At 40.7% G+C, this 26,927-nt stretch overlaps 1 protein-coding gene across 1 annotated transcript in view; it reads right to left on the reverse strand.

Annotated features, from left to right (window-relative positions):
- The window catches only part of LOC139759720 (cell adhesion molecule Dscam1-like), a 206,320-nt gene that overhangs the window by 45,702 nt on the left and 133,691 nt on the right, over positions 1-26,927 (reverse strand). Inside the window, exon 5 of the mRNA XM_071682115.1 lies at positions 1,413-1,574. Coding sequence (XP_071538216.1) covers positions 1,413-1,574 — 162 coding nt within the window. The remainder of the gene's footprint in view (positions 1-1,412; positions 1,575-26,927) is intronic.

Raw genomic sequence — 26,927 nt, forward strand, 5'->3', positions numbered from 1 at the left:
AGTCTGACAGCAAAGTGGTCGAAATAAGACAGATGCACCGAATATTTCAGAGGCTTTGGTTAACGTATTGTGGGTTGTCCATAGATATTGTAGACAGACATGTATATAAAGTTTTTACATAGTTATTAGGTAATCATCACGTACCTATGGATGGGTATTCCCCACTGCCAGCCATGTGGTCACGTCATTCACAATCTGCAAAATGACGCGTCCACAATCTGGGCAGTTGACAGCATCATCTGGAGAGTGACAGTCCACCATCACGGTGTTGACGCCCTTCATCAACCGGGTAGTGAAACCTCTCACGCTGCTCCAGTCACTCTAGTCTCATCTTCAGCCTGAGTGAATAGATTTGAACTTTCTCTAGATTTTCAGATGGAGTCGGTCTTGGTAACAACAGAGATGAAAGCACATCATTTTTCGTATCTTGCTCGTAGGGGCCAGCGAAGAAGTGCACCAGCCAAACGCCGATCACAGTCACCACGTCCGCGGCAGGTGCCAGGCTAATTTACCTCCCTCCTTAACTCTCGCAATTTTTCTCATTCTGGCGAGGGTCAGTTAATCTGATATATCTACGTACCAAACTCGACCTCTAAAGGATATTCTTACTACACTGCTGTCTTGCTACAGAGGAGGGATTTCATATCGGGCTGTAGGACATTCTTGTGTCGTATCGGTCCCCTGGTGTGTTCATCTTCCCTGAGTGGTTGCTCGGGCAGTAGAGCCACAGCATGTGGCGCTGAGGTACGGGATAAGCGTGACCTGAGCCAGGTAGTGAGGGTTCTGTCGTGTGTGTGGCTAACCCGATACCCCGCGGAACACCAGTTTCTCAAGTGCTCTCCTACCAGCATGCTGAGGGGCACCTGCAACGATATGCTGTCCAGCCAGGTGAGCAACACTCGCCATGACATGCTGAAGGGGGTACTTGCTACAAATCGCCACACAGCGTCCTGAGGAACTCCCAGTGCAAGACATTGTGCCTTACTCTCCAATGTTCTTACATCCTCCTCCAGCTCTCCTCATTTGCCTCACTCATTACACCTTCCTTCTTGCTTACGTTTCTCCCTTTATCTCTTCCTCTCTCTTCACTCCTTTCCCATTTCCCTCGCCTCCCTCTCTGGCTCCATCCCTCTCTTAATCGCCTTTCTTTCTAATTTCTTTTCCTCTCTCCCTCCCTCCATCATTACCTTCTCCCAGTTTGCTCAGTCACGCCCTCTTCCTCTCTTTTACTCCGTCCACTCAGACAGCTTTCTTCCCTCCATCTTCCATAATCCTCTCCTCATTCTGCTCAAACTCTATACCTTAATCAAACACTGGCCTTCCTTCTGTTCGATACTCCGCTTTCTTCCATATCTCCAACATTTTCACAACCTTCCTCCAGCTTTCTACCTCACCCTCCCTCCCACACCTACCTGTGAGGACGTCGGAGACGATGCGCTCGCCGTTGCCCCTGACCCAGGAGGTGACGCTGACGTAGTCCCTGACGAAGGAAGGGACGTGGCACTTGATGACGGCTGTGTTGCCACTGATGACAAACTCATCGTACACCTGCACCTCGTAGTACTGACGCACCACTGTGGAGAGACAGAAGGGAGATGACAGTGCTACACTGGTGATAGACTGGTGGCTATACCTGAAGCACCACTGTTGAGGAGAGACGCAGGAATTAATGATAACATGTACATCAAAGTATAGATTAGTATATCTTAGACCAGTATCCTTACTACCAGCTGCTTTCCTTAATATCTAAGCTTATACCTTCCTTATGATCCCGTCTATGAAAAGATTAATCAGCCATGGTGACATCACACAACTTTGGCGCAGACTCTCTTTCACCGGGAACCACTCACCCTCCTCCCTTCCTTCTCGTACACAAACCTACTTTTCTGCGAATGTTCTTCATTCCATTACGTATCTTTCCATTTACTCTAATGTAAGCAGCATCTTCCACAAAGCATCTCTGTCAACTCCATGTTTTCTTTCATTACCATGTATGCCATATGCTATTCAGTTCTCATTTTCTAAGCAATTCTCACACGTGGTCCACATATCATTGACCCCTTCTGATGCCACATTGATCACTCCCAATCGAATGCTCCTTACTAGGTAATAATGAGCATTATCATTCTATAGTTTCGTCATTTTGTCCTCGTTGCCTTTAGATGGGCATCGTACATGAGTTCCACCTCTTCTAAAGCATCTCGCCCTTGTTATTGTTATTGAAAAGCTCACACCACCAGAGCCACTTCCGCCTCTTTGCCACACTACATCTTGTGCAAAGGTTTCGCTACCTCCTTAAATCTTACATAATGATGATAATGATATTACTAATGATGATAATAGTAATAACAATGATATTGATAATGATTAATGATAATAATAATAATAATAATATTAATAATGATAATAATGATAATGATAATAAAAATAATAATAATGATAATAATAATAATAATGATAATTATAATAATAATAATAATAATGATAATAATAATGATACTGATAATGATAATAGTACTGATAGTGATAATAATGATAATGATCATATCAATATTATCATTGTTAAAAAGATGATAATGATAATAATTGTAATGTAAGCGTGTGTGTGTGTGTGATTATCTAATCTTAGTTATGTGTTTGTACTAAACAAGGGATGAGTTTTACACACGTGGGGTCCCTTTTCTGGAACATTCTCTGCCATCATACAACTTCTTAATCTTCATTAACTTTGTCCTTAGCCATTCTATCCCATTCTCTCACCATTCTTCATTAATAAAAGTACTGATTTACACCTTTACTATTCTCTTTTCTTTTGCTTAATTTCATGTTATGTTCTCTCGTTGCTCTGTCCCTACATTTCTTGAAGAACTGTTCACCGTCCACGTAAACGATGTTTTAAAAACTTGGGATCAAATCACCCCTCACTCTTCTTTTTCCTAAGGAGGGCAAGGGTAAAGCTTTCAGCCTTTCCCCGTAAATCAGTTGTCTGAATTCTGGTATCATCGTTGGTGTCTTCCTCTGAACCATCTCTATTAGCTCTTTGAGCTTCTTCAGGCGCGATGACCAAACCTGGGAGAATTCACCGAATAACTACGAACACAAAATTAATTTCTGAAAATCGAAAATCTAAAAAAAAAGAAACAGGATCATCAGGTGTATTGAATGCCGTGAAGGACTTCAGTATCCTGACAAACTAAATCTAAACAAATCAGGTGATCCAGACGATGTCTCCCCAAAGAATACTGAAAGACATTGGCTGGCAAAATAACTTTTCCGATCACCGAAAAATACAACGAATCATTGTAGTGAGGGAAGTGCCTGAGGACTGGCAGATAACTACTGCAACGCCAATTTAAAAGAAACAAGACAGAAATCTGGTTCGAACTACCACCCCATTAACCACACTTCTAAGTAATAGAAACAATAATTAGAGACAAAATCGATTAATTTCTCGAGGAAAACAGAAATATGAAAATCCATCAACTTGGTCTCTAGAGTGATTGATTATTACACGAAAGTGCACTTGGGAACTTATTGTGTTTCATTTTCCCCGTGGACTCTTAGGAATACACTTGATCACGCGCAAAATTGTGATCCTTTCCAATATACACACACATACTATATATATATATATATATATATATATATATATATATATATATATATATATATTATCCCTGGGGATAGGGCAGAAAGAATACTTCCCACGTATTCCCTGCGTGTCGTAGAAGGCGACTAAAAGGGGAGGGAGCGGGGGGCTGGAAATCTTCCCCTCTCGTTTTTTTTTTAATTTTCCAAAACAAGGAACAGAGAAGGGGGCCAGGTGAGGATATTCCCTCCAAGGCCCAGTCTTCTGTTCTTAACGCTACCTCGCTAACGCGGGAAATGGCGAATAGTTTGAAAAAAAAGAAAAAGATATATATATATATATATATATATATATATATATATATATATATATATATATATATATATATATGTAGCGTTAATGACATGTTCTTAATTAGGGCTTCATTTGCTCGTGCCTTTTCAGCTAACATAAAAATAAAATCATCAGCTCTTATGTTAGATTATCAGAATATTCGGGAACTGGTGGTAATAATCGTTATAAGAAAAGCGTTGTAAAAATTCTCATTGTCGATATCATTAAAGGACATCACGTTAACCTAATGTTTACGGTAAGACATGAAAGCAGGTAAATGTGTGGAGCACGATCCACACTACCGCTAACAACCCTTCAGGCGATTGAGAGAGAGAGAGAGAGAGAGAGAGAGAGAGAGAGAGAGAGAGAGAGAGAGAGAGAGAGAGAGAGAGAGAGAGACAGAGAGAGATTTGGTAAGTTCGAGCTGATTGGCTGAGGGTATAATTTGAGGAAAGACGTGACTGCTCACAGGCGAGACAGTAGTAGATGAGACGGGGTTGTGAGTCAGACGACACTAGTCCCTCCGTCAGTGTAGGGTATCCAGACCAGGTTGCGCGCGGTCCATCATCCGTCGACGCTGTGTCTGTACTGAAGCAAGACAAGTGTTGACGTCATCAGGAAAACAAGAGCAAGGTGACGCCAGCCTGAAAAAGTTGTTATGGACACTTTACTCGCTCGTTAACCATTACCTCCAACAGTCTTTAGGTTTTCCATAATTATCCCAGTTTTTGTGATTTTTCTTTTTTCGTTTTGCTCTTGATGAGTACTGATCGGTTTTGTGTGGTAGAAAAGCGGAAAATGATAGACTGTGTTAAACATTTGTTAAAGCCAGAGCCTAGGAGGGACCACACCCCATGGAAGACCAGACCCCAGGATAAGGCAGACTCCAGGAATGTGTCTAATTCTTAGATATGTTGTTGGTTGTCGAGTCGATAAAGAGAGTAACACTATGTATACTGTTTGTACATGGAACATTGTGGCTTCCACTTGGGCCGCATGGCATGACATGTGCACTGATGGGTATGTATAGCAACACAGTATTAGATGCTGAACGAACAGATGATCACGGTGGAAGATGTGTAGTAAGAGTCCAGAGACTTGTTGTGATCTGGTGACATGTGCTGTACAAGGACGCGAGGACTAATAGCTAAACAACCTACTGTTCACCTACGGTTGTGTCTGAGGCCAACATTGTAGTCTCTCGTACACGACACCGGGAAGTGTAGGACCAAGTGGAAGACTCTGATGAGACAGCTGGTAGCGTGCACGTACCACACACGGTCAATATTACACTGGTGGTGTTTAGTGATACCTGCTGGAGTACAGGTTATGGGACAGCATCAGTCAGTTGGTGACGACAGACTAAGCTCAAGTTTAACTCGTAATCTACTTCAAGATGGCGATTGTTTTGCTTCAAATGGTGTACGTAGTTTGTAGGACAAGTATCTTGTTAGCAAATCTAAGATGGCGTTTACCCTTTTACTAACTCTTCACTTAACGAAAGACAAACTTGATTTGGCGTCCCTCCGGAGGCTGAGACCTGGATCAAACGATTAGAGTACACAGAGAAATGGCATATGGAATGCTTCATAGATCATTATTGGAATTTGTGGAAAAGAATGTTGGAGCGATTATCAGTAATGACTTTGATTACGATCATCATTACGATCAATATAGCCATTAGGATGATGGGTTTCATAGCTAATGATAGAGATTATATAACAAAGGATACAGCACGGAATACGCTGCTCACTTGCGCTCAACATACATGAACAAAGGTGAAGAGAAACTTGAACGAGTCCAAAGAAGACCAACCAAATTAATCTTCTCACATAGATATAAGCCACATGAGGATAGACACGAAGACTTTGAATTATTGTCTGCAAAATAGCACCGACTCTGTGGAGATCTGATGCAAGTGTTCAGAATAAGATATGATTTTGACAACTTATACAAAATCTTCCTCACTTTAGACAGAGTTTCGGAAACAGTTATAAGGTTTGTTAGCCATGTCTTTTTCACATTTAGAGAGGTAGAGCACTAGAATAATGCAAAGACTATAAACATCTTGAAATTAAGGCAAGACAAATACTTCACTAGTATCTGTTATCAGCGAAAATTTAAAATCTAGTTGATGACTTCTATCATTTTCAGAGCAGACGTTTTAAAACTGATAGCGAACTTATCTAATCCACACATTCTTGTAGAATTTCCATAATAGCATCTTACCTTTATGCTGTATGGTATTGTATTCTCTCGTATTCTTCCTGTCGATGGTTGAGCCGGAGGGGAGGGTGGGTGAGGAGGTGCCTTCTGCTTTGCTGTCCTGTTTTCCTGTTTCCACCACTATTCTTACACCATCAAAACAGATACCCTCATTATAAGCTATAATCATGATCAACATCCCAAATGTTCAACATCCTAGATGTTTCGGAAATAAGAAAGCTAACCCTTTCTACTTTTGGAGCGTTTGTCACGAATACGAAGTTTAGAATTGTTAATTGGCTTTATTCTCAAAAGTGGTTCCCAGTATATACGATTTACACTGATTTTGGCATTGTGGGGCTTTTAGGCAAGCTCTCGCAACCATGAGTACGGTAACTGGACGATTCAATCAGCAGCCAGGTATTGCAACACTCTAATTGCTGCTTATTATCTTCCAGGGAGTTACCCAGTAAACACGCGTCGTACTCGTTTTCTAAAATCTTTTTGTAATGCAGTCGCTGTTTTGTATCCCTTAGTCTGTATTTAAGTTGAAATTGGTTTAGATTTTGTAATCAGAGTGCAAGCCATTATCTTTTTACAAATGCAATACAACGCTGCTCCTTGCGGCGCCCTGTGCTGGTTTTCTGTCATTCTGCTATAATAACTGCTCCAGTTGTGCGAGTCCCGATCATCACGGAAGCCTACGATTTTTACATTGGCTGAACAAAAGGGGATCAGGAAAAGAAGTGAGCCCCACACATACACTGTTATGTTATGCAACAAACCTTCGCAACTGATTGAATCGCAGAAAGCGATTGATGCCTTTTGCTGTGCGCATGGTGTAAATGGAACCGACAGATCACGTCAGTGACTTTTGCACGCTGCCTCCAGGCCGGCGAAGTATTTCCAAGCAGAAAATGTGGACCTTAAGCTCTCTGAATATACCATCATCTGCTGTGCGCCCTCATGGCTTCTCATGGCGAAGAACTTCCCGCTCTGGAACTCCCAGACTCATTTCCCCTGGAATCAGAGGACGAACAGGATGACGAAGTTTGTAAAACATGTGAGCCATCAACATCAAGAGATCTTGATTTCCCACCTAAAGTGACGTCTGCTGAACCACACAGGATCAGGAAGAGATGTGGAACTGTCGAAGAGCATTACAGAACAGTTGGGCTCGAGGCTGCAACAGTGGGATCTCACTGATAAAAATGTGGAAGCGTCTGTGTTTTGTGGTGGCCAGAAATATTTCGCTCCATTCTTTAAGATGGAAGGTAACCTCTTCGCCTGCAAACTGGAGGCCATAGCTCCCTAGGGGGTCTTTTTGCGACTTGAAGGAAGCCAGCGACATCTATATCTGGCGACGATGATGATGATGCTCAGACAGAGCTTCTAAATCATAAGGAACATTCAGTCGCCAAGATTGTTTGAAGCTGAGTCCCTCACAGTGTTTTGGTCATCGATGGCAGCCAGCGATCAAGATCTTATGTGATTTGGTGTTCTGTCACTGCCTTCCATTTCCATCGACATAATCCTCTGTAGGGTTGCTTTCTCTCACCTTCTCCACATCAAAACAAAGTATGAGAGTAGGTCGGAGGTGGAGCACGATCTGCGCTGTGCTCTGAGCGTGATAAAATCAAGAGTCAAGAAGCTAGTTGATGACATCCAGCATCACCCATTACACTGATTAAAGAAGTGTTGCAGAAAGACTTCCAGCTTATTTTGAAAGAGATCTCTAAAACATCTCAGAACTTTCGTTACGTGATTTTTTACCCTAAGAATTCGTAGTAGATTTTTAGCTCCATGAACCGACTCAGAAAATTTTAAGAAAATCTCCCTTATATGTTGGAATTAAGGAATAGTTTTACATACATATATATATATATATATATATATATATATATATATATATATATATATATATATATATATACATACATATATATATACATATATATATATATATACATACATATATATATATATACATATATTTTATACTATTCGCCATTTCCCACGTCACCAAGCTAGCATTAAGAGCAGAGGACTGAGCCTTTTGAGGGAATATTTTCACTTGGCTCCCTTCTCTGTTTCTTCTGGAAAATTAAAAATTAAGAGGGAAGGATTTCTAGCCCCCAGCTCCCTCCCTTTTAAGTCGCCTTCTACGACACGCAAGGAATACGTGGGAAGTATTCTTTCTTCCCTATCCCCAGGGATAATATCCCCTATCCGTAGGGATAGGGGAGAAATAATACTTCCCACGCATTCCCCGCGTGTCGTAGAACGCGACTAAAGAGGACGAGAGCGGGGAGCTAGAATCCCTCCTCTCCTTGAATTTCAACTCTCTAAAAGAGGAAACAGAAGGAGTCACGCGGGGAGTGCTCATCCTACTCGAAAGCTCAGATTAGGGTGTCTAAATGTGTGTGGATGTAACCAAGATGAGAAAAAAGGAGAGATAGGTAATATTTTGAGGAAAGGAAACTGGATGTTTTGGCTCTGAGTGAAACGAAGCTCAAGGGTAAAGGGGAAGAGTGTTTTGGGAATGTTTTGGGAGTAAAGTCAGGGGTTGGTGAGAGGACAAGAGCAAAAGAAGGCGTAGCACTACGCCTGAAGCAGGAGTTGTGGGAGCAGGTGATAGTGTAAGAAAGTAAACTCTAGATTGATATGGGTAAAACTGAAAGTGAATGGAGAGAGATGGGTGATTATTGGGGCCTATGCACCGGGGCATGAGAAAAAAGATCATGAGAGGCAAATGTTTTGGGAGCAACTGAGTGAGTGTGTTAGCAGATTTGATGCACGAGACTGGGTTATAGTGATGGGTGATTTGAATGCAAAGGTGAGTAATGTAGCAGTTGAGGGAATAATTGGTGTACATGGGTTGTTCAGTGTTGTAAATGGAAATGGTGAAGAGCTTGTAGATTTGTGTGCTGAAAAACGACTGGTGATTGGGAATACCTGGTTTAAAAAGAGAGATATACATAAGTATACGTATGTAAGTAGGAGAGATGGCCAGAGAGCGTTATTGGATTACGTGTTAATTGATAGGCGCGTGAAAGAGAGACTTTTGGATGTTAATGTGCTGAGAGGTGCACCTGGAGGGATATCTGATCATTGTCTCGTGGAGGCGAAGGTGAAGATTTGTAGAGGTTTTCAGAAAAGAAGAGAGGATATTGGGGTGAAGAGAGTGGTGAGAGTAACTGAGCTTGGGAAGGAGACCTGTGTGAGGAAGTACCAGGAGAGACTGAGTACAGAGTGGAAAAAGGTGAGAGCAAAGGAGTTAAGGGGAGTGGGGGAGGAATGGGATGTATTTAGGGAAGCAGTGATGGATTGTGCAAAAGGGTAGTGAGTGGTGGAATGAAGAAGTAAGATTATCAGTGAAGAGAAGAGAGAGGCATTTGGACGATTTTTGCAGGGTTTACCTCAGACGCTTCACATGCCCAGGTTCAATCCATTGACAGCATGCCGACCCCGGTATACCACATCGTTCCAATTCACTCTATTCCTTCCTCCCCCCCTGCATGTTCAGGCTCCGATCGCTCAAAATCTTTTTCACTCCATCCTTCCACCTCCAATTTGGTCTCCCACTTCTCGTTCCCTCCACCTCTGACGCATATATCCTCTTTGTCAATCTTTCTTCACTCATTCTCTTCATGTGACCAGACCATTTCAACACACCCTCTTCTGCTCTCTCAACCACACTCTTTGTATCACCGCGTGACTCCTTCTTCTGTTTCCCCTTTTCGAAATGATCTGACTTCACCACACACATCAGCTATCTAACAGTGCAGCACTGTACAGCTGACTACATACATCAGCTGGCTGACATACGCCTAACAGGCTGCTCAAGGGGATCTGTGTGGCTTCCAGCACACAATTATCCGGCCAGAGAATATTAATTAGCCAATTTAGAATCTCTTTGCTGCGGACCGTCTGATGATTATCATGTTCATTATAACTTTCGACCAGGGGGTTGAACAAACTAGTTGTGTTCTTACCTCGTCTGGCAATGTCCATTCCTCTCTCTCTCTCTCTCTCTCTCTCTCTCTCTCTCTCTCTCTCTCTCTCTCTCTCTCTCTCTCCTTTTTTTGCTTTCTACTTTTTCTATCATCTATTTTCTCCCTCACTCATCCCTGTACCTCCATCCAATCCAATCCATCTCGTCCCTAGTCCTCCTCTCCCACACTCCACCTGCCCCTCAGTATCCTCCCTGCCCATCCCCTACCCCCCCCACCTCAGACCATTGTTGCCCGACCTGACAACCAGTAAATAGGGATCCAATAAGAAAATTTCACTCTTGGCTAAGAAGGGAAAAGTTTGGCAGCGGAATATATACATGCACATATATATATATATATATATATATATATATATATATATATATATATATATATATATACATATATATATATATATATATATTATCCCTGGGGATAGGGGAGAAAGAATACTTCCCACGTATTCCCTGCGTGTCGTAGAGGGCGACTAAAAGGGGAGGGAGCGGGGGGCTGGAAATCCTCCCCTCTCGTTTTTTTTTTTTTTTTTTTTTTTTTTTTTTTTTAATTTTCCAAAAGAAGGAACAGAGAATTGGGCCAGGTGAGGGTATTCCCTCAAGGCCCAGTCCTCTGTTCTTAACGCTACCTCGCTAATGCGGGAAATGGCGAATAGTTTGAAAGAAAAGAAAAATATATATATATATATATATATACATATATATACATATATATATATATATATATATATATATATATATATATATATATATATCATCTCTGGAGATAGAGAAATAAAGAATACACCTCTTTGTGCATTATAGTCAGACAGCTTTTCGGTGATTCATGACACAGTTCAGAGCTCTGAAACAATGAAACATTGTTCGAAACAGATTAATAGAATACTGCACCAGTATAACAGTACGTGAAACAAAGTTCAAAATAGTCAGACAAATGACACTCCTGATGATAATGCCACACAATACATGCGTCAATACGGCAAATATTTCAACAATGAATATCATTAGGACGATAATTATAGAACTTGAAATCTCATAGTAAAACATGAATCTGGCCAGACCTTTGTGCTCGTATATCCTCGACCCATAGACGGTACTCACAGTTGTCATGTACCACAAGATGGCCTTAATCGCAAAGTACGTACGCTGTGTAATGAAAGGTATGTAGCCAGGAGAGTGGGCCAGACTCTCGGGGCTTACCGTGCCCAACAGCCACAACAAACAGCAGGTTATATGCATAGTAACCCATGGAGGATGTGTGGAGGATGTGTGGAGCTAACGTACTTGGCGATGGCGATGTGCATTTACGGTGATGGGATACATACGTGATGCCATAATGATAAACAGATATACATAAGAACACGGTATGTGTGTTACCCTCATCTTCCTCATTTTCCTTTGTATTAAACTCTCGTATGTACAAGTGTTTAGGACGGCGGAAGTGCATATACCATATTTAGGTTCTACAGGTTACATGGGACGTGTATAGGTACCAGTAATGTACACCTGTACGTGGAATGGGTAAGGTAAATATCTTAGGTTGTATCAACTTACCCATTAATACCTCACCATATTTCCTGCACTGTACTTTCATACTGTAGCCTATAGTAATGCATGATTATGGTAACATATGAATGTAGAAAGGGAGCTGTGGTTTCGGGCATTATTGCATGACAGCTAGAGACTGAGTGTGAACGAATGGGGCCTTTGTTGTCTTTTCCTAGCGCTACCTCGCACACATGAGGGGGGAGGGGGATGGTATTCCATGTGTGGCGAGGTGGCGATGGAAATGAATAAAAGCAGACAGTGTGAATTGTGTGCATGGGTATATATGTATGTGTCTGTGTGTGTATATATATGTGTACATTGAGATGTATAGGTATGTATATTTGTGTGTGTGGACGTGTATGTATATACATGTGTATGGGGGTGGGTTGGGCCATTTCTTTCGTCTGTTTCCTTGCGCTACCTCGCAAACGCGGGAGACAGCAACAAAGCAAAATAAAAAAATAAATAATGAATGTAGACCATCAATTCATAACACCTGTAGTCACAATGGCATCATAATATCTATGGAATGTAATTGATGAGATATATATGACAATGTTTGATGTATTGGTCTTGATTGCCCTTGATGTTGTTTTATGTCATGTATTTTGTGGATTAGTTGTCTGCACACATGTCAAACTATTTTGTGGGAATGACAAGCTATAATGATACTGTGGTGTAGTGCAAGACTCTGTGATATTTATGATGACCATTGGTTTCTATTCCTCATCTCTGTCTAACAATAATGTAGAAAAGAATCCTTCCCATGTATATTCCCTTCGAGTCGTAAAAGGCGACCGAAACAGAAGGGAGCGCTGGGATGGAAATCCTTCCCTCCAGTTTTAACCCCTTCCAAAAGAAGGAACAGAGAAAGGTCATCAACTGGAACTTTTGTGAAAAGTGAGGAAACATCAAAGCTAACAAATTTGAAATCAGAATTGATATTAACTCTAACTCCAACACCACGGGAAATATCACTGAATCTTCTATTATTAGATGCACAAAGAATTATAATCTTAATATGAGTGATGGTCTATACAAATTGGATAACTTTATTGTTGAGAAAATTTGTAAACAATTCACCTTGTCCACAGAATACGTTTATGACATAATATCAATGTTAATTTTGTTTCAAGCTTGTTAGCTTTGATGTTTCCTCACTCTTCACAAAAGTTCCAGTTGATAACCTTTTAGGATATATAAATATTTGATGTCTTGGATGATATTCATTTACCTGTTATAAAGTCTGTTTTCATTAAACTGATAAAATTGTGTATAAATGACTGTGTATTTCAATTCAATGGATACTATTATGCTCAAATACACACACATATATATATATATATATATATATATATATATATATATATATATATATATATATATATATGCCTTGGTGATCACGTTAAAAACTAGGATCATTTATTGACTGGAGTAATGCAATCTCAGTTATCAACTCTAACTCCAGTACCACGAGAAACATCTTTGAATCTTCTATTATCAAACACACAAAGAATTATGACCTTGATATTGGTGATGGCCTATACAAATTGGATAACTGTTTTTGATGAAATTTGTAAACAATTCACCTTTTTGTCCACATAATAAGTTTATGATACGCTTGTTGTCTGTCTTGGACAATCGCATGTTTACCAAATGGCGTCCTAGCTATGTTTCTTCGCAGTATATCAACTGACTGTTATATTTCTCTCTTGTGTTTCCCCTGATGATGTAATTATTACACGAAAGTGCACTTAGGAACTTATCAGGTTTCATTCTCCCCGTGGACTCATAGGAATATACTTGATCACGCGCAAAAATGTGTGGAAGTCGAGAACATTATCTCGGAAAGCAAAGGTGGGTATGTTTGAAGGAATAGTGATTCCAACAATGTTGTATGGTTGCGAGGAGTGGGCTATGGATAGAGTTGTGCGCAGGGGGGTTGATGTGCTGGAAATGAGATGTTTAAGGACAATTTGTGGTGTGAGGTGGTTTGATCGAGTAAGTAATAATAGGGTAAGAGAGATGTGTGGTAAAAAAAAGAGTGTGGTTGAGAGAGCAGAAGAGGGTGTTTTGAAATGGTTTGGTCACATGGAGAGAATGAGCGAGGAAAGATTGACCAAGAGGATATATGTGTCGGAGGTGGAGGGAACGAGAAGTGGGAGATCAAATTGGATGTGGAAAGATGGAGTGAAAAAGATTTTTGAGTGATCAGGGCCTGAACATGCAGGAGGGTGAAAGGCGTGCAGGGAATAGAGTGAATTGGTTCGATGTGGTATACCGGGGTCAACGTGCTGTCAATATATATATATATATATATATATATATATATATATATATATATATATATATATATATATATATATATATATATATATATATATATATCCCTGGGGATAGGGGATTAAGAATACTTCCCACGTATTCCCTGCGTGTCGTAGAAGGCGACTAAAAGGGGAGGGATCGGGGGGCTGGAAATCCTCCCCTCTTGTTTTTTTTTAATTTTCCAAAAGAAGGAACAGAGGGGGCCAGGTGAGGATATTCCAAAAAGGTCCCAGTCCTTTGTTCTTAACGCTACCTCGCTAACGCGGGAAATGGCAAATAGTTTAAAAGAAAAAGAAATATATATATATATATATATATATATATATATATATATATATATATATATATATATATATATATATATATATATATATATATATATGCATTTGCCAATTCCCTTGTTAGCAAGAGACTTTTGGGTGTAAAGGTGCAACTGGAAAGATGTCTCATCATTATCATGTGGAGGCGAGGATGAAAATTTGGGAGAATGGGAGAATGTTGGGGTGAAGACAGTGGTGAGAGTAAGTGAGCTTAGTAAGGAGACTTGTGTGAGGAAGTACAGGGAGAGACTGAGTGCAAAATGGAAAAAGGTGAATGCAAAGGACGTAAGGGGAGTGAGGGAGGAATGGGATATATATAGAGAAGCAGTGATAGCTTGCACAAAAGATGCTTGTGGCATGAGAAACGTGGGAGGTGGGAAGATTAGAAAGGGTAGTGAGTGGTGGGATGAAGAAAGAAGTAAGAGTACTAGTGAGGAGAGAGAGGCATTTGAACAATTTGTGAAGGAAATAGTGCAAATGACTGGGAGATGTATAAAAAAAAGAGACAGAAGTCAAGAGAAAGGTGCAAGAGGTGAAAAAGAGGGTACGTGAGAGTTGGGTGAGAGAGTATCAATAGATTTTACGAAGAATAGAAAGATATTTTGGAAGGAGGTAGATAAAGTGCGTAAGACAAGAAAACAAATGGGAACATAGATGAATGGGGCTAATAGGGAGGTAATAACAAGTAATGGTGATGTGAGAAGGAAATAGAGTGAGAATTTTGAAGGTTTGTTGAATGTGTTAGATAATAGAGTGGCAGATATAGGGTGTTTTGGTCGAGGTGGTGTGCGAAGTGAGAGGGTAAGGGAGAATGGTTCGGTAAACAGAGAAGAGGTAGTGAAACCCTTGCGGAAGATGAAAGCCGGCAAGGCAGCGGGTTTAGATGGTATTGCAGTGGAATTTATTAAAAAAGTGGGTACCTGTGTTATTGACTGGTTGGTGCGGATATTCAACGTATGTATGGCTTATGGTGAAGTACCTGAGGATTGGCGGAATGCTTGCATTGTGCCATTGTACAAAGGCAAATGGGATAAAGGTGAGTGTTCAAATTACAGAGGTACAAGTTTGTTGAGTATTCCTGGGGAATTATATGGGAGGGTATTGATTGAGAGGGTGAAGTCATGTACAGAGCATCAGATTTGGGAAGAGCAGTGTGGTTTCAGAAGTGGTAGAGGATCTGTGGATCAGGTGTTTACTTTGAAAAAAATGTATGTGAGAAATACTTAGAAAAACAGATGGACTTCTATATAGCATTTATGGATCTGGAGTTGAGAGAGATGCTCTGTGGAAGGTATTAATAGTATATGGTGTAGGAAGTAAGCTGCTAGAAGCAGTGAAAAGTTTTTATCAAGGATGTAAGGTATGTGTACGTGTAGGAAGAGAGGAAAGTGTTGGTTCCCATTGAATGACGGTTTGTTGTATGGGTGCGTGATGCCTCCATGGTTGTTGAATTTCTTTATGGATGGGGTTGTTAGGAAGGTGAACGCAAGTGTTTTAAAGAGACGGGTAAGTATGCAGTGTGTTGTGGATGAGAGGGCTTGGGAAGTGAGTCAGTTGTTGTTCACTAATGATACCCCGCTGGTGGCTGATTCGAGTGAGAAATTGCAGAAGTTGGTGACTGAGTTTGGTAAAGTGTGTGAAAGAAGAAACTGAGAGTAAATGTGAATAAGAGCAAGGTTATTAGGTTCAGTAGGGTTGAGAGACAAGTCAATCGGGAGGTAAGTTTGAATGGAGAAAAACTGGAGGAAGTGAAGTGTTTTAGATACCTGAGAATGGATTTGGCATCGGTGGAACCATGGAAGCTAAAGTAAGTCATAGGGTGGGGGAGGGGCGAAAGTTCTGGAAGCGTGTGTGGAAGGCGAGAACATTATCTCGGAAAGCAAAAATGGGTATGTTTGAAGGAATAGTGGTTCCAACAATGTTATGCGGTTGCGAGGCGTGGGCTATAGATAGGGTAGTGCGGAGGCTGATGGGTGTGTTGGCAATGAGATGTTTGAGGACAATATGTGGTGTGATGTGGTTTGATCGAGTAAGTAATGAAAGGGTAAGAGAGATGTGTGGTAATAAAAAGAGTGTGGTTGAGAAAGCAGAAGAGGGTGTCTTGAAATGGTTTGGTCACATAGAGAGAATGAGTGAGGAAAGATTGACAAAGAGGATATAGGTGTCAGAGGTGGAGGGAACAAGAAGTGGGAGACCAAATTGGAGGTGGAAGGATGGAGCAAAAAACATTTTGAGCGACCGGGGCCTGAACATGCAGGAGGGTGAAAGACGTGCAAGGAATAGAGTTAATTGGAACGATGTGGTATACCGGGGTCAACGTGCTGTCAATGGATTGAAGCAGAGCATGTGAAGCGTCTGGGGTAAACCATGGAAAGTTTCGTGAGGCCTGGATGTGGAAAGGCAGCTGTGGTTTCGGTGCATTATACATGACAGCTAGAGACTGAGTGTGAACGAATGTGGCCCTTGTTGTCTTTCCTGACACTACCTCGCGCGCGTGCGGGGGTAGGGGGTTTAATTTCATGTGCGGCGGGATGGCGACGGGATTGACCACCACCTGACCCTGGCTTTGATCACCCCTTGACCCTAACTTTGATCACCTACTGACCCTAGCTTTGATCACCCCCTGACCCTGACTTTGATCACCTCCGACCCTGGCTTTGATCACCCCCCTGACCCTGGCTGGAACTCCACCGATTATCCCCATGACCTTCACACCTGGACGATGACCCTGGCACTAACCTGAGCACCTCCCGGAGGGGTCAGGGTCAGGAGATCGTTGTGAGTGTTCGTGCTGGCTGGTCGTTACCGCCTTGTGGGGGGGGTGTCCGTCCTCACAGTGTGTGGTGTTTGGGCAGGTGCTGAACCTGCTCTAACGATGCTCCGCAAGACAGAGAAATGTTTATGAGTTGTTGGGTTAGTTGCTCCATTGTCTGGTGTCCTGCACCCAGTGAGGTATCCTTCCAAACTTCAGGAGACAATAAACGCTGGGTTATATCGTGCTCTGTCCTGCCGTGGGCCAACCTCACCCACTCTCGTGCGTCTTTGTAAGGCTGTGTCCAGAACGGACGCACACGAGGAACCGACATCCACGAAGTGACCCACCATCCTCACCCTCCAGGAATATTCCGTTCCACTAACACTAAACAAATCTCGCCACACTTCATCCTATATTTCCTCCTAACTCAGATATTCTCTAGTGATTTTATATATTTTCTAAAGTACTCGTAAAAACCTCAATAGTAACACGAGATTACATAGAAGCCGTGTTTTTTGCTTTCATCGTTTATGAACACTGTGATGACTGAATATCTCCCAGGGTCACCGTTGAGTCTACAGTCAGGTGGTGTGAAGTGAATATTGATCACAAGCTCGTAAACAACAGGAGGAAGATTGTTATATGACCCCAACCCAGTGGCACGCTATCGTAATTCCAATTTGCAATATATCACAGTGCGTTTCTATCTATCAATCTTTCTATATTTTCCATCCTTTATCGATCTATCTCCTATCTATTTACTTATCTATCTACCTATCTATCTATCTATCTATCTAAGTATCTTTATCGTCTACCTCTATCTATCTATGTATCTTTTATCCATCTGATTACCTATTCATATATCTGTTTGTCTGTCTATGTATCTATCTAAAGTTTATCATATCTTACCTAGTAATAGCAAATGGTACAGGTGTGTTGATGATATTCTTTGTGGCTCATTGATAGAAATGAAAATCTATTTTCCATTTGAATTATTTGTTAGGCTCAATAAAGCTCACATTTGTAACCGAGACAGGCAATACAGTGGTATTCTTAGACTGTCGTATTCATACCTGCAATAAGCATACATCATCCACCTACAGTTGTCTGTTCATACATTCACTACTACTCCGCTCGTCACAATGAAGTGAAACTTTGTGTTTTCATCAACGTCTCTCAGAGCATTTGGTAGATGTAATCCAGACTTCATGAATCATGAGTTTCTATGAGTTTGGCTATAAATCACAAATGACAATATCCCAAAGATTTCCTTGCTTCAACTTGTGATTTTGCGAGAAAGTCTTTTTTCAATGTTCAACTTAGAGAACCATTTGTGAACTTGAATATGTTATTATTACTCTGTTGTGAGATCTTGCTTAATGCTACAGTTTTGTAAAAAGTTTATGATATTACTGTTTCCCTAGGAAATGATAATTACGGTTAGGGAAAAGTCTTATCAGAAATCATACAACTTTCTAGAAGGTTGTATGGTCAATATCTCCTGTGGAGACTATGATCAGCTTTACATTGGTCAAACTGGTATGTATAAACAACATAGAATCAATAAGGTGTGGTCAAGCATCCAGTCCACATATTGTTCACCTTAAAGACTTTATTCATCAAACTGCCTGGAGTGGTGTTAAGGTTATCCCATACAATAACTCAGTAATGTACATAATATTGTTGAATCGTCTCTCATCAAACATAGTAGAGATATCACTATGAGTCAAAATGTTGGTTTAGATGAATTAGACATCTTTATATGTGAACAAAAATTTGAGATATGTATCCGAGAACATAGGTTGACCTGAGTTTATAGCCTGAGAGAGGTGAAGTGGTCGAGGTTGACCTGTACCATAATCCTTTCACCTGTTTCCTAATTCATCCACCTGCCCCGCCTAGTGGCGGCTGGTGTATTATATTCTGGTTCTGTACTCAGACCTGGCGATGTAATTGTACGAAAGCGTTGACACCGGATTATCCGCTTCCTTTTGGTTTTACCTGCATCCTATGTACGTATACTCGCTACTTGTGTACTTTTTGCATATATATATATATATATATATATATATATATATATATATATATATATATATATATATATATATATATATATATATATATATATATTCCTATGAGTCCACGGGGAAAATGAAACACGATAAGTTCCCAAGTACACTTTCGTGTAATAGTCACATCATCAGAAGAGACACAAGAGAGAATTATAACAGTCAGTTGATATACATCGAAGAGAGGAAGCTAGGACGCCATTTGGTAAACATGTGATTGTCCAAAACATACAACGAGCGTTCATAAACTTATCATTTTACAAATTTTAGCAACAATAAAGTTATCTAATTTGTATAGACCATCACCAATATTAAGATTATAATTCTTTGTGTATTCGATAATAGAAGATTCAATGATATTTCTCTTGGTAATAGAGTTAGAGTTAATAACTGAGATGGCGTTACTCCAGTCAATACAATGATCATAGTTTTTAACGTGATTAAACAAGGCATTTGATTCTTGTCCCGTTCTTATACTATATTCATGTTGCCTAAGTCTAACAGAAAGATCCTTACCAGTCTGACCAACATAAAATTTATCAGTTTCCACAAGGCACTTTATAGATGCATCTAAGAGAATTTTCTGGTGAATTCCTGATTAAGATATTCTTTATAGTATTATTGTTGCTAAAGGCAACATTTTCGTTAAAGGATTTAAGCAACATGGGAAGCAAAGTGAAATTATTATTAAATGGGAGAACTAAAAGATTCTTGGTGTCAATGGAAGGTTTGGGCTCAACTCTATAAAATGATTTCTTTGCTAACTTAAGGGATTCATCAATGAAAGATCTAGGGTACTTTAATTTAGAGCCAATAGAATATATCTTCTCAAACTCATCAATAATAAACTCTGGACTACAAATACGTAATGCCCTAAGGAACATAGATTAACATGATGATAATTTAACTCTGTCATATTGAGATGAGTAATAATGGATATATGAGCATGCATTGGTGGGTTGTCTGTATATGCTAAACTTAAACTTGTTTCCTTGTCTATGGATCATGCAATCTAAAAATGGTAACATACCATTATTTTCATTTTCTACAGTAAATTTGATGGAAGGCACTAAATTGTGAAGTAAGGGGAGAAATATTTGTAAATTCTCATTTGTTGGCCAAACACAAAGAACATCATCTACATACCTATACCAAATTGCATTAGAAGGTAAGATATCCTTTAGTAATTTCTTTCAAAAATTTTCCATATAAAGATTACTTAGTACAGGTGAAAGAGGGGTACCCATTGCCATACCAAATTTTTGAGCATGATAATCTCCATTAAATAGAAATACACAGTCTTTTATATACACTTTTATCAGTTCATTGAAATTAGACTTTGAAACAGGTAAATGAATATCATCCAAGACATCAAATTAATATTCTAAAAGGTCATCAACTGGAACTTTAGTGAAAAGTGAGGAAACATCAAAGCTAACTAGTTTGGAATCAAAATTAACATTGATATTGTTTAGCTTGTTGACTAAATCTACATTGTTCATGGTATCAGAATTTGATATCTTACCCACTAAAGGGCTTAATAAAGAAACTAACCATTTTGACAATTCATATGTGATGGAGCATACTGAACTCACTATAGGTCTTGCTGGAAAAATCTGTTTATGTGTTTTGATAAGTCCATACATATATGGCAATGAAGGGGATAGGGATGACAAACTTTTGATAAGAGAAATGATACCTTTCAACAACTACTTCATTTCTTTATTGAAATGAGAATTAACTGCTTCTAAGCAAGTTTAAGTTTAGCATATACAGAAAATCCACCAATATATGCTCATATATCCATTATTACTCATCTCAACATGACAGAGTTAAATTATCATCATTTCAATCTATGTTCCTTAGGGCATTACTTATTTTCAGTCCAGAGTTTATTGATGATGAATTTGAGAAGATATATTCTATTGGCTCTAAGTTAAAGTACCCTAGATCTTTCATTGATAAATCCCTTAAGTTAGCAAGGAAATCATTTTATAGAGTTGAGCCCAAACCTCCCATTGACACCAAGAATCTTTTAGTTTTCCCGTTTAATGATGATTTCACTTTGCTTCCCATGTTGCTTAAATTCTTTAATGTAAATGTTGTCTTTAGCAACAATAATACTATAAAGAATATCTTAATCAGGAATTCACCAGAAAATTCTCTTGGATGCATCTATAAAGTGCCTTGTGGAAACTGTGATGAATCTTATGTTGGTCAGACTGGTAAGGATCTTTCAGTTAAACGTAAGCAATATAAATATAGTATAAGAATAGGACAAGAATCAAATGCCTTGTTTAATCACGTTAAAAACTATGATCATTGTATTGACTGAAGTAACGCCATCTCAGTTATTAACTCTAACTCTATTACCAAGAGAAATATAATTGAATCTTCTATCATTAAATACACAAAGAATTATAATCTTAATATTAGTGATGGCCTATACAAATTAGATAACTTTATTGTTGCTAAAATTTGTAAAATGATAAGTTTATGAACGCTCGTGGTATATGTTTTGGACAATCACATGTTTACCAAATGGCGTCCTAGCTTCGTCTCTTCGATGTATATCAACTGACTGTTATAATTCTCTCTTGTGTCTCCCCTGATGATGTGATTATTACATGAAAGTGCACTTGGGAACTTATCGTGTTTCATTTTCCCCGTGGACTCATAGGAATGAATATCTTGATCACACGCAAAATTGTGATCCTTTCCAATATATATATATATATATATATATAAAGTACAAACATTCAACAGCCAGGATCGAACCTGGGACCCCTGTGCAAGAGGCAGGAATACTAACCGCTAGGCTATGAGCTTGGCTAGTAGGAAACAACTATTCGAACACTAAGTACTCGAATACCCTTAGTCTCACATTGGTGAGCAACGGGGTCTATACCAGTTATTTCCCAACAGGCGCACATAGCCAGCTGATAGCATTTTACCAAGCCTAACTGTACAACGCGGAGGTATATGAATACGAATAAAGTGCATATGAACGCGCACCTTCATAGAACATACAAACCTCCAACAGCCAGGATCGAACCCGGGACCCCTGTGCAAGAGGCAGGACTACTAACCGCTAGGCTATGGGCCTGGCTAAAAGGAAACAACTATTTGAATACTAAGTACTCGAATACCCTTCGTCTCACATACAGAGTTAGGTTCGGTAAAATGCTATCTGCTGGCTAAGTGCGCCTGGTCGGAAATAACCAGTATAGACCCCGTTGCTCACCACTTGTATTTCTCATACATTTTTCAAAGCAAACACCTGATCCACACATCCCCTACCACTTCTGAAACCACACCGCTCTTCCCCAATCTGATGCTCTGTACATGCCTTCACCCTCTCAATCAATACCCTCCCATTCAATTTCCCAGGAATACTCAAGAAACTTATACCACTACGCCGATGTTCCCATTTGTTCTCTTGTCTTAAGCACTTTATTTACCTCCTTCCAAAACGTCTTTTTATTCTCCGTAAATTTAATGATTCTCTCTCAACCCAACTCTCATTCGCCGTCTATTTCACCTCTTGCACCTTTCTCTTGACCTCCTGCCTCTTTCTCTTATACATCTCCCAGTCATGTGCACTATTTCCCTGCAAATATCGCCCAAATGCCTTTCTCTTCTCTTTCACTAATAATCTTACTTCATCCCACCACTCACTACCCTTTCTAATCTGCCCACCTCCCACGCTTCTCATGCCACAAGCATCTTTTGCGCAAGCCATCACTGCTTCCATAAATTCATCCCATCCCTCCCCAACTCCACTTACATCCTTTGCTCTCACCTTTTTCCATTCTGCACTAAGTCTTTACTGGTACTTCTTCACACAAGTCTCTTTCCAAAGCTCACTTACTCTCACCACTCAATCAACCTTAACATTCTCTCTTCTTCTCTGAAAACCTCTACAAATCTTCACCTTCGCCTCCAAAAGAGAATGATCAGACATCCCTCCAGTTGCACCTCTCAGCACATTAACATCCAAAAGAGTCTCTTTCACGCGCCTATCAGTTAACACGTAATCTAAAAACGCTCTCTAGCCATCTCTCCTACTTACATATGTATACTTACGTATATCTCTCTTTTTAAACCAGGTATTCCCAATCACCAGTCCTTTTTCAGCAAACAAATCTACAAGCTCTTCAACACTTCCTTTTACAACACTGAACACCCCATGTACACCAATTATTTCCTCAACTGCCACATTACTCACCTTTGCATTCAAATCACCCATCACTATAACCTGGTCTCGTGCATCAAAACTACTAACACACTCAACAGCTGCTCCTAAAACACTTGCCTCTCATGATCTTTCTTCTCATGCCCAAGTGCATAGGCACCAATAATCACCCATCTGTCTCCATCGACTTTCAGTTTTACCTATATCAATCTAGAGTTTACTTCCCTACACTCTATCACATACTCCCACAATTCCTGATTCAGGAGTAGTCCTACTCCTTCCCTTGCTCTTGTCCTCTCATCAACCCCTGACTTTACTCCCAAAACATTCACAAATCACTCTTCCCCTTTACCCCTGAGCTTCGTTTCACTCAGAACCAAAACATCCAGGTTCCTTTCCTCAAACATACTACCTATCTCCCTTTTTTTCTCATCTTGGTTACATTCACACACATTTGGACACCCCAATCTGAGCCTTCGAGGAGGATGACGCCCTGGATAAAAACTCACTTCTTTGAAGAGCTTTCTTCCCACACCATACATTCTTAAGCCTTTCCAGAAGTCATCTCTATTAACCCTATCATATGCCTTTCCCAGACCTATAACTGCCTCATACACATTCATTTGTTTCCCTAAGTATTTCTCACACACATTCTTTAAGGGAAACACCTGATCCACACATCCTCTACCACTTCTGAAATAACACTCTTCCTCCCTAATCTTATGCTGTGTACATGCCTTCGCCATGTCAATCAATACACTCCCATATAATTTCCTATGAATACTCAACCCTAAGTTTACCGCCAACCCTCAGGCACTTCACAATGATCCATACATACATGTGATATTTTATTCAACCCACCAGCAAGTCACTCCCTTTCTTAGGAAATCTAACTGCAATACCATCTACTCCAGCTACCTTGCGACATTATATCTTAGGTAAGGCTTTTACAGCCTATTCCCCTAACTAAACTGCTCTCCATTGCTGTCACACTTCGCATACCACCTCGTCCCAAGTACCCTACATCTGCCACTCTATCATCAAACACATTCAACAGCACTTTCTAATACACGCTCCATCTCCTCACTTCATCACTATCTGTTGCCACTTATCCCTTCACCGATGTTTCCATTTGTTTCTTTTTATTCTTCCTAGGCTTCCTTTTCTATCTAAAGTTTATTTATAGACTGTCACCCAAACTCTTAGTTGTTCTGTTTTTGTGCCTAGCATCTTCGTCTTGACCTCTCATATGTCTCACAATCATTTGCGCTCCTTCTCTGTAAGTATCGCCCTAACACCTCTCTTTTATCTTCACCAGCAAACTTATTTCATCCAACCACTCTCTATTCTATCTAATCTATCCACCTCCCTCCTCTCGTATGCCACGTGCATCTCTCGTACATGGCTTCTCTGCTTCTCTAAATACCTCCCATACCTCACCCACTCCCCTCACATCAATTACTCTTACCTCTTGCCATTCTACGCTCAATCTATCCTGGTATTTTTTCACACGTCTCTTTTCCAAGCTCACTTATTCTTACCACTCTCCACTCACCAAAAACTTCTAGAAATCTTTGCCTATTTGCCTCCACAAGGAAGTGATCTGACGTCCCACCAGCTGCCCATCTCAGTACATTCACATTCAGAAGACTCTCTTTTACTCACCTATCAATGCGGATGTAATCCAATAATGCCTGTCGAGTATCTTTCCTAATAACCAGTCCTTTTTCAGCAAACAATTCCTCAAACTGTTCACCATTTCCATTTACTGTAATGAAGACCCCTGGCCCTCTAATCATACCTTCAACTACCTTATTACTCACCTTTGAATCTAAATCGCACATGACTAACATCAGGTCTCTCGCATCAAAACTTCTGACACACTCACACATCTGTTCTTAAAACAATAGTGTTTCATAATCTGTCTTCTCATGGCCAGGTGCATAAGAACTATCACCCATCTCTTGTCAACTACTTTCATTTTTACCCATATCAATCTTCAGCTTACTTCCTTACACTTTGACGCACTCTAAGATCTCCTGCTTCAGGAGCAGTGCTACTCCTTCCTTAGCTTTTGTTCTCTTATGAACCCCTGATTTTGCTCCAAAGATATGTCATAGCATTATTATCCGTTACCCTTGAGCTTAGTAGTTATCGCAGTAATAGTTGTAGTAGTAATAGTATGGTAGTGGTAGCAGTGGTAGTAGGAGTAGCAGTGGTAGTGGTAGTAGTAGTGATAGTAGGGCCAGTAGTAGTAGTAGTGGTAGTAGTAGTAGTGGTAGTGATAGTAGGGCCAGCAGTAGTAGAAGTAGTAGTAATAGTAGTAGTAGTGATAGTAGTAGTAGTAGTAGTAGTAGTAGTAGTAGTAGTAGTAGTAGTAGTAGTAGTAGTAGTAGCAGCGGTTGTAGTGATAGTAGCATCAACAGTAGCAGCAGGCATCAAACCTTTTGGGAGAAGATGAGATAAAGAGAGACGTGGTTAAGGCTAACCCTACCTGGCCTCTGCCTCCCTTGTAGGTTTTCCTCTGGTGGGAAGACATTACCTGAGGCTCACCTCTGACAAGCCGAAGATTATCTGCATGATGGCCCGCGGACATCAAAGCCGCGTGTGAAATGAAATATGAATCTCTATTAACTTTTACGCACGATCGGGCTTGATGCACTGTCTCATTTTTTTGGGGCGAAATCTGCGAATATATCAGGATTATGACATAGATATACAGTAAGCTCCTGCCCAGGGTCTGCGAAACTCACTGGCCACACACAAGCCTGGACACCACCGCCAACACAGCTCACAGGAGACGGTGAGGTGTTTCGTGGGAGGAGATGTGTTAGTCTTGTGAAGACCATGGTGCGAACCATCACCTAGACGGTACGAGCTTTCAGGACGATGGTACGAACCCTCAGCACAACGGAACGACCCTTCAGGACGATGGTACGAGCCTTAAGCACGAAGGAACGACCCTTCAGGACGATGGTACGAGCCTTAAGCACGAAGGAACGACCCTTCAGGACGATGGTACGAGCCTTAAGCACGAAGGAACGACCCTTCAGGATGATGGTACGAGCCTTAAGCACGAAGGAACGACCCTTCAGGATGATGGTACGAGCCTTAAGCACGAAGGAACGACCCTTCAGGATGATGGTACGAGCCTTAAGCACGAAGGAACGACCCTTCAGGACGATGGTACGAGCCTTAAGCACGAAGGAACGACCCTTCAGGACGATGGTACGAGCCTTAAGCACGAAGGAACGACCCTTCAGGACGATGGTACGAGCCTTAAGCACGAAGGAACGACCCTTCAGGACGATGGTACGAGCCTTAAGCACGACGGGATGACCCTTCAGGACGATGGTACGAGCCTTAAGCACGACGGGACGACCCTTCAGGACGATGGTACGAACCCTAAGCACGAAGGAACGACCCTTCAGGACGATGGTACGAGCCTTAAGCACGAAGGAACGACCCTTCAGGACGATGGTACGAGCCTTAAGCACGAAGGAACGACCCTTCAGGACGATGGTACGAGCCTTAAGCACGACGATGTGACTCTTCATCACGATGATACAACCCTTGAGC

The sequence above is a fragment of the Panulirus ornatus genome, chromosome 34 (assembly GCF_036320965.1).
Source record: "Panulirus ornatus isolate Po-2019 chromosome 34, ASM3632096v1, whole genome shotgun sequence".
Taxonomy (NCBI): Eukaryota; Metazoa; Arthropoda; class Malacostraca; order Decapoda; family Palinuridae; genus Panulirus; species Panulirus ornatus.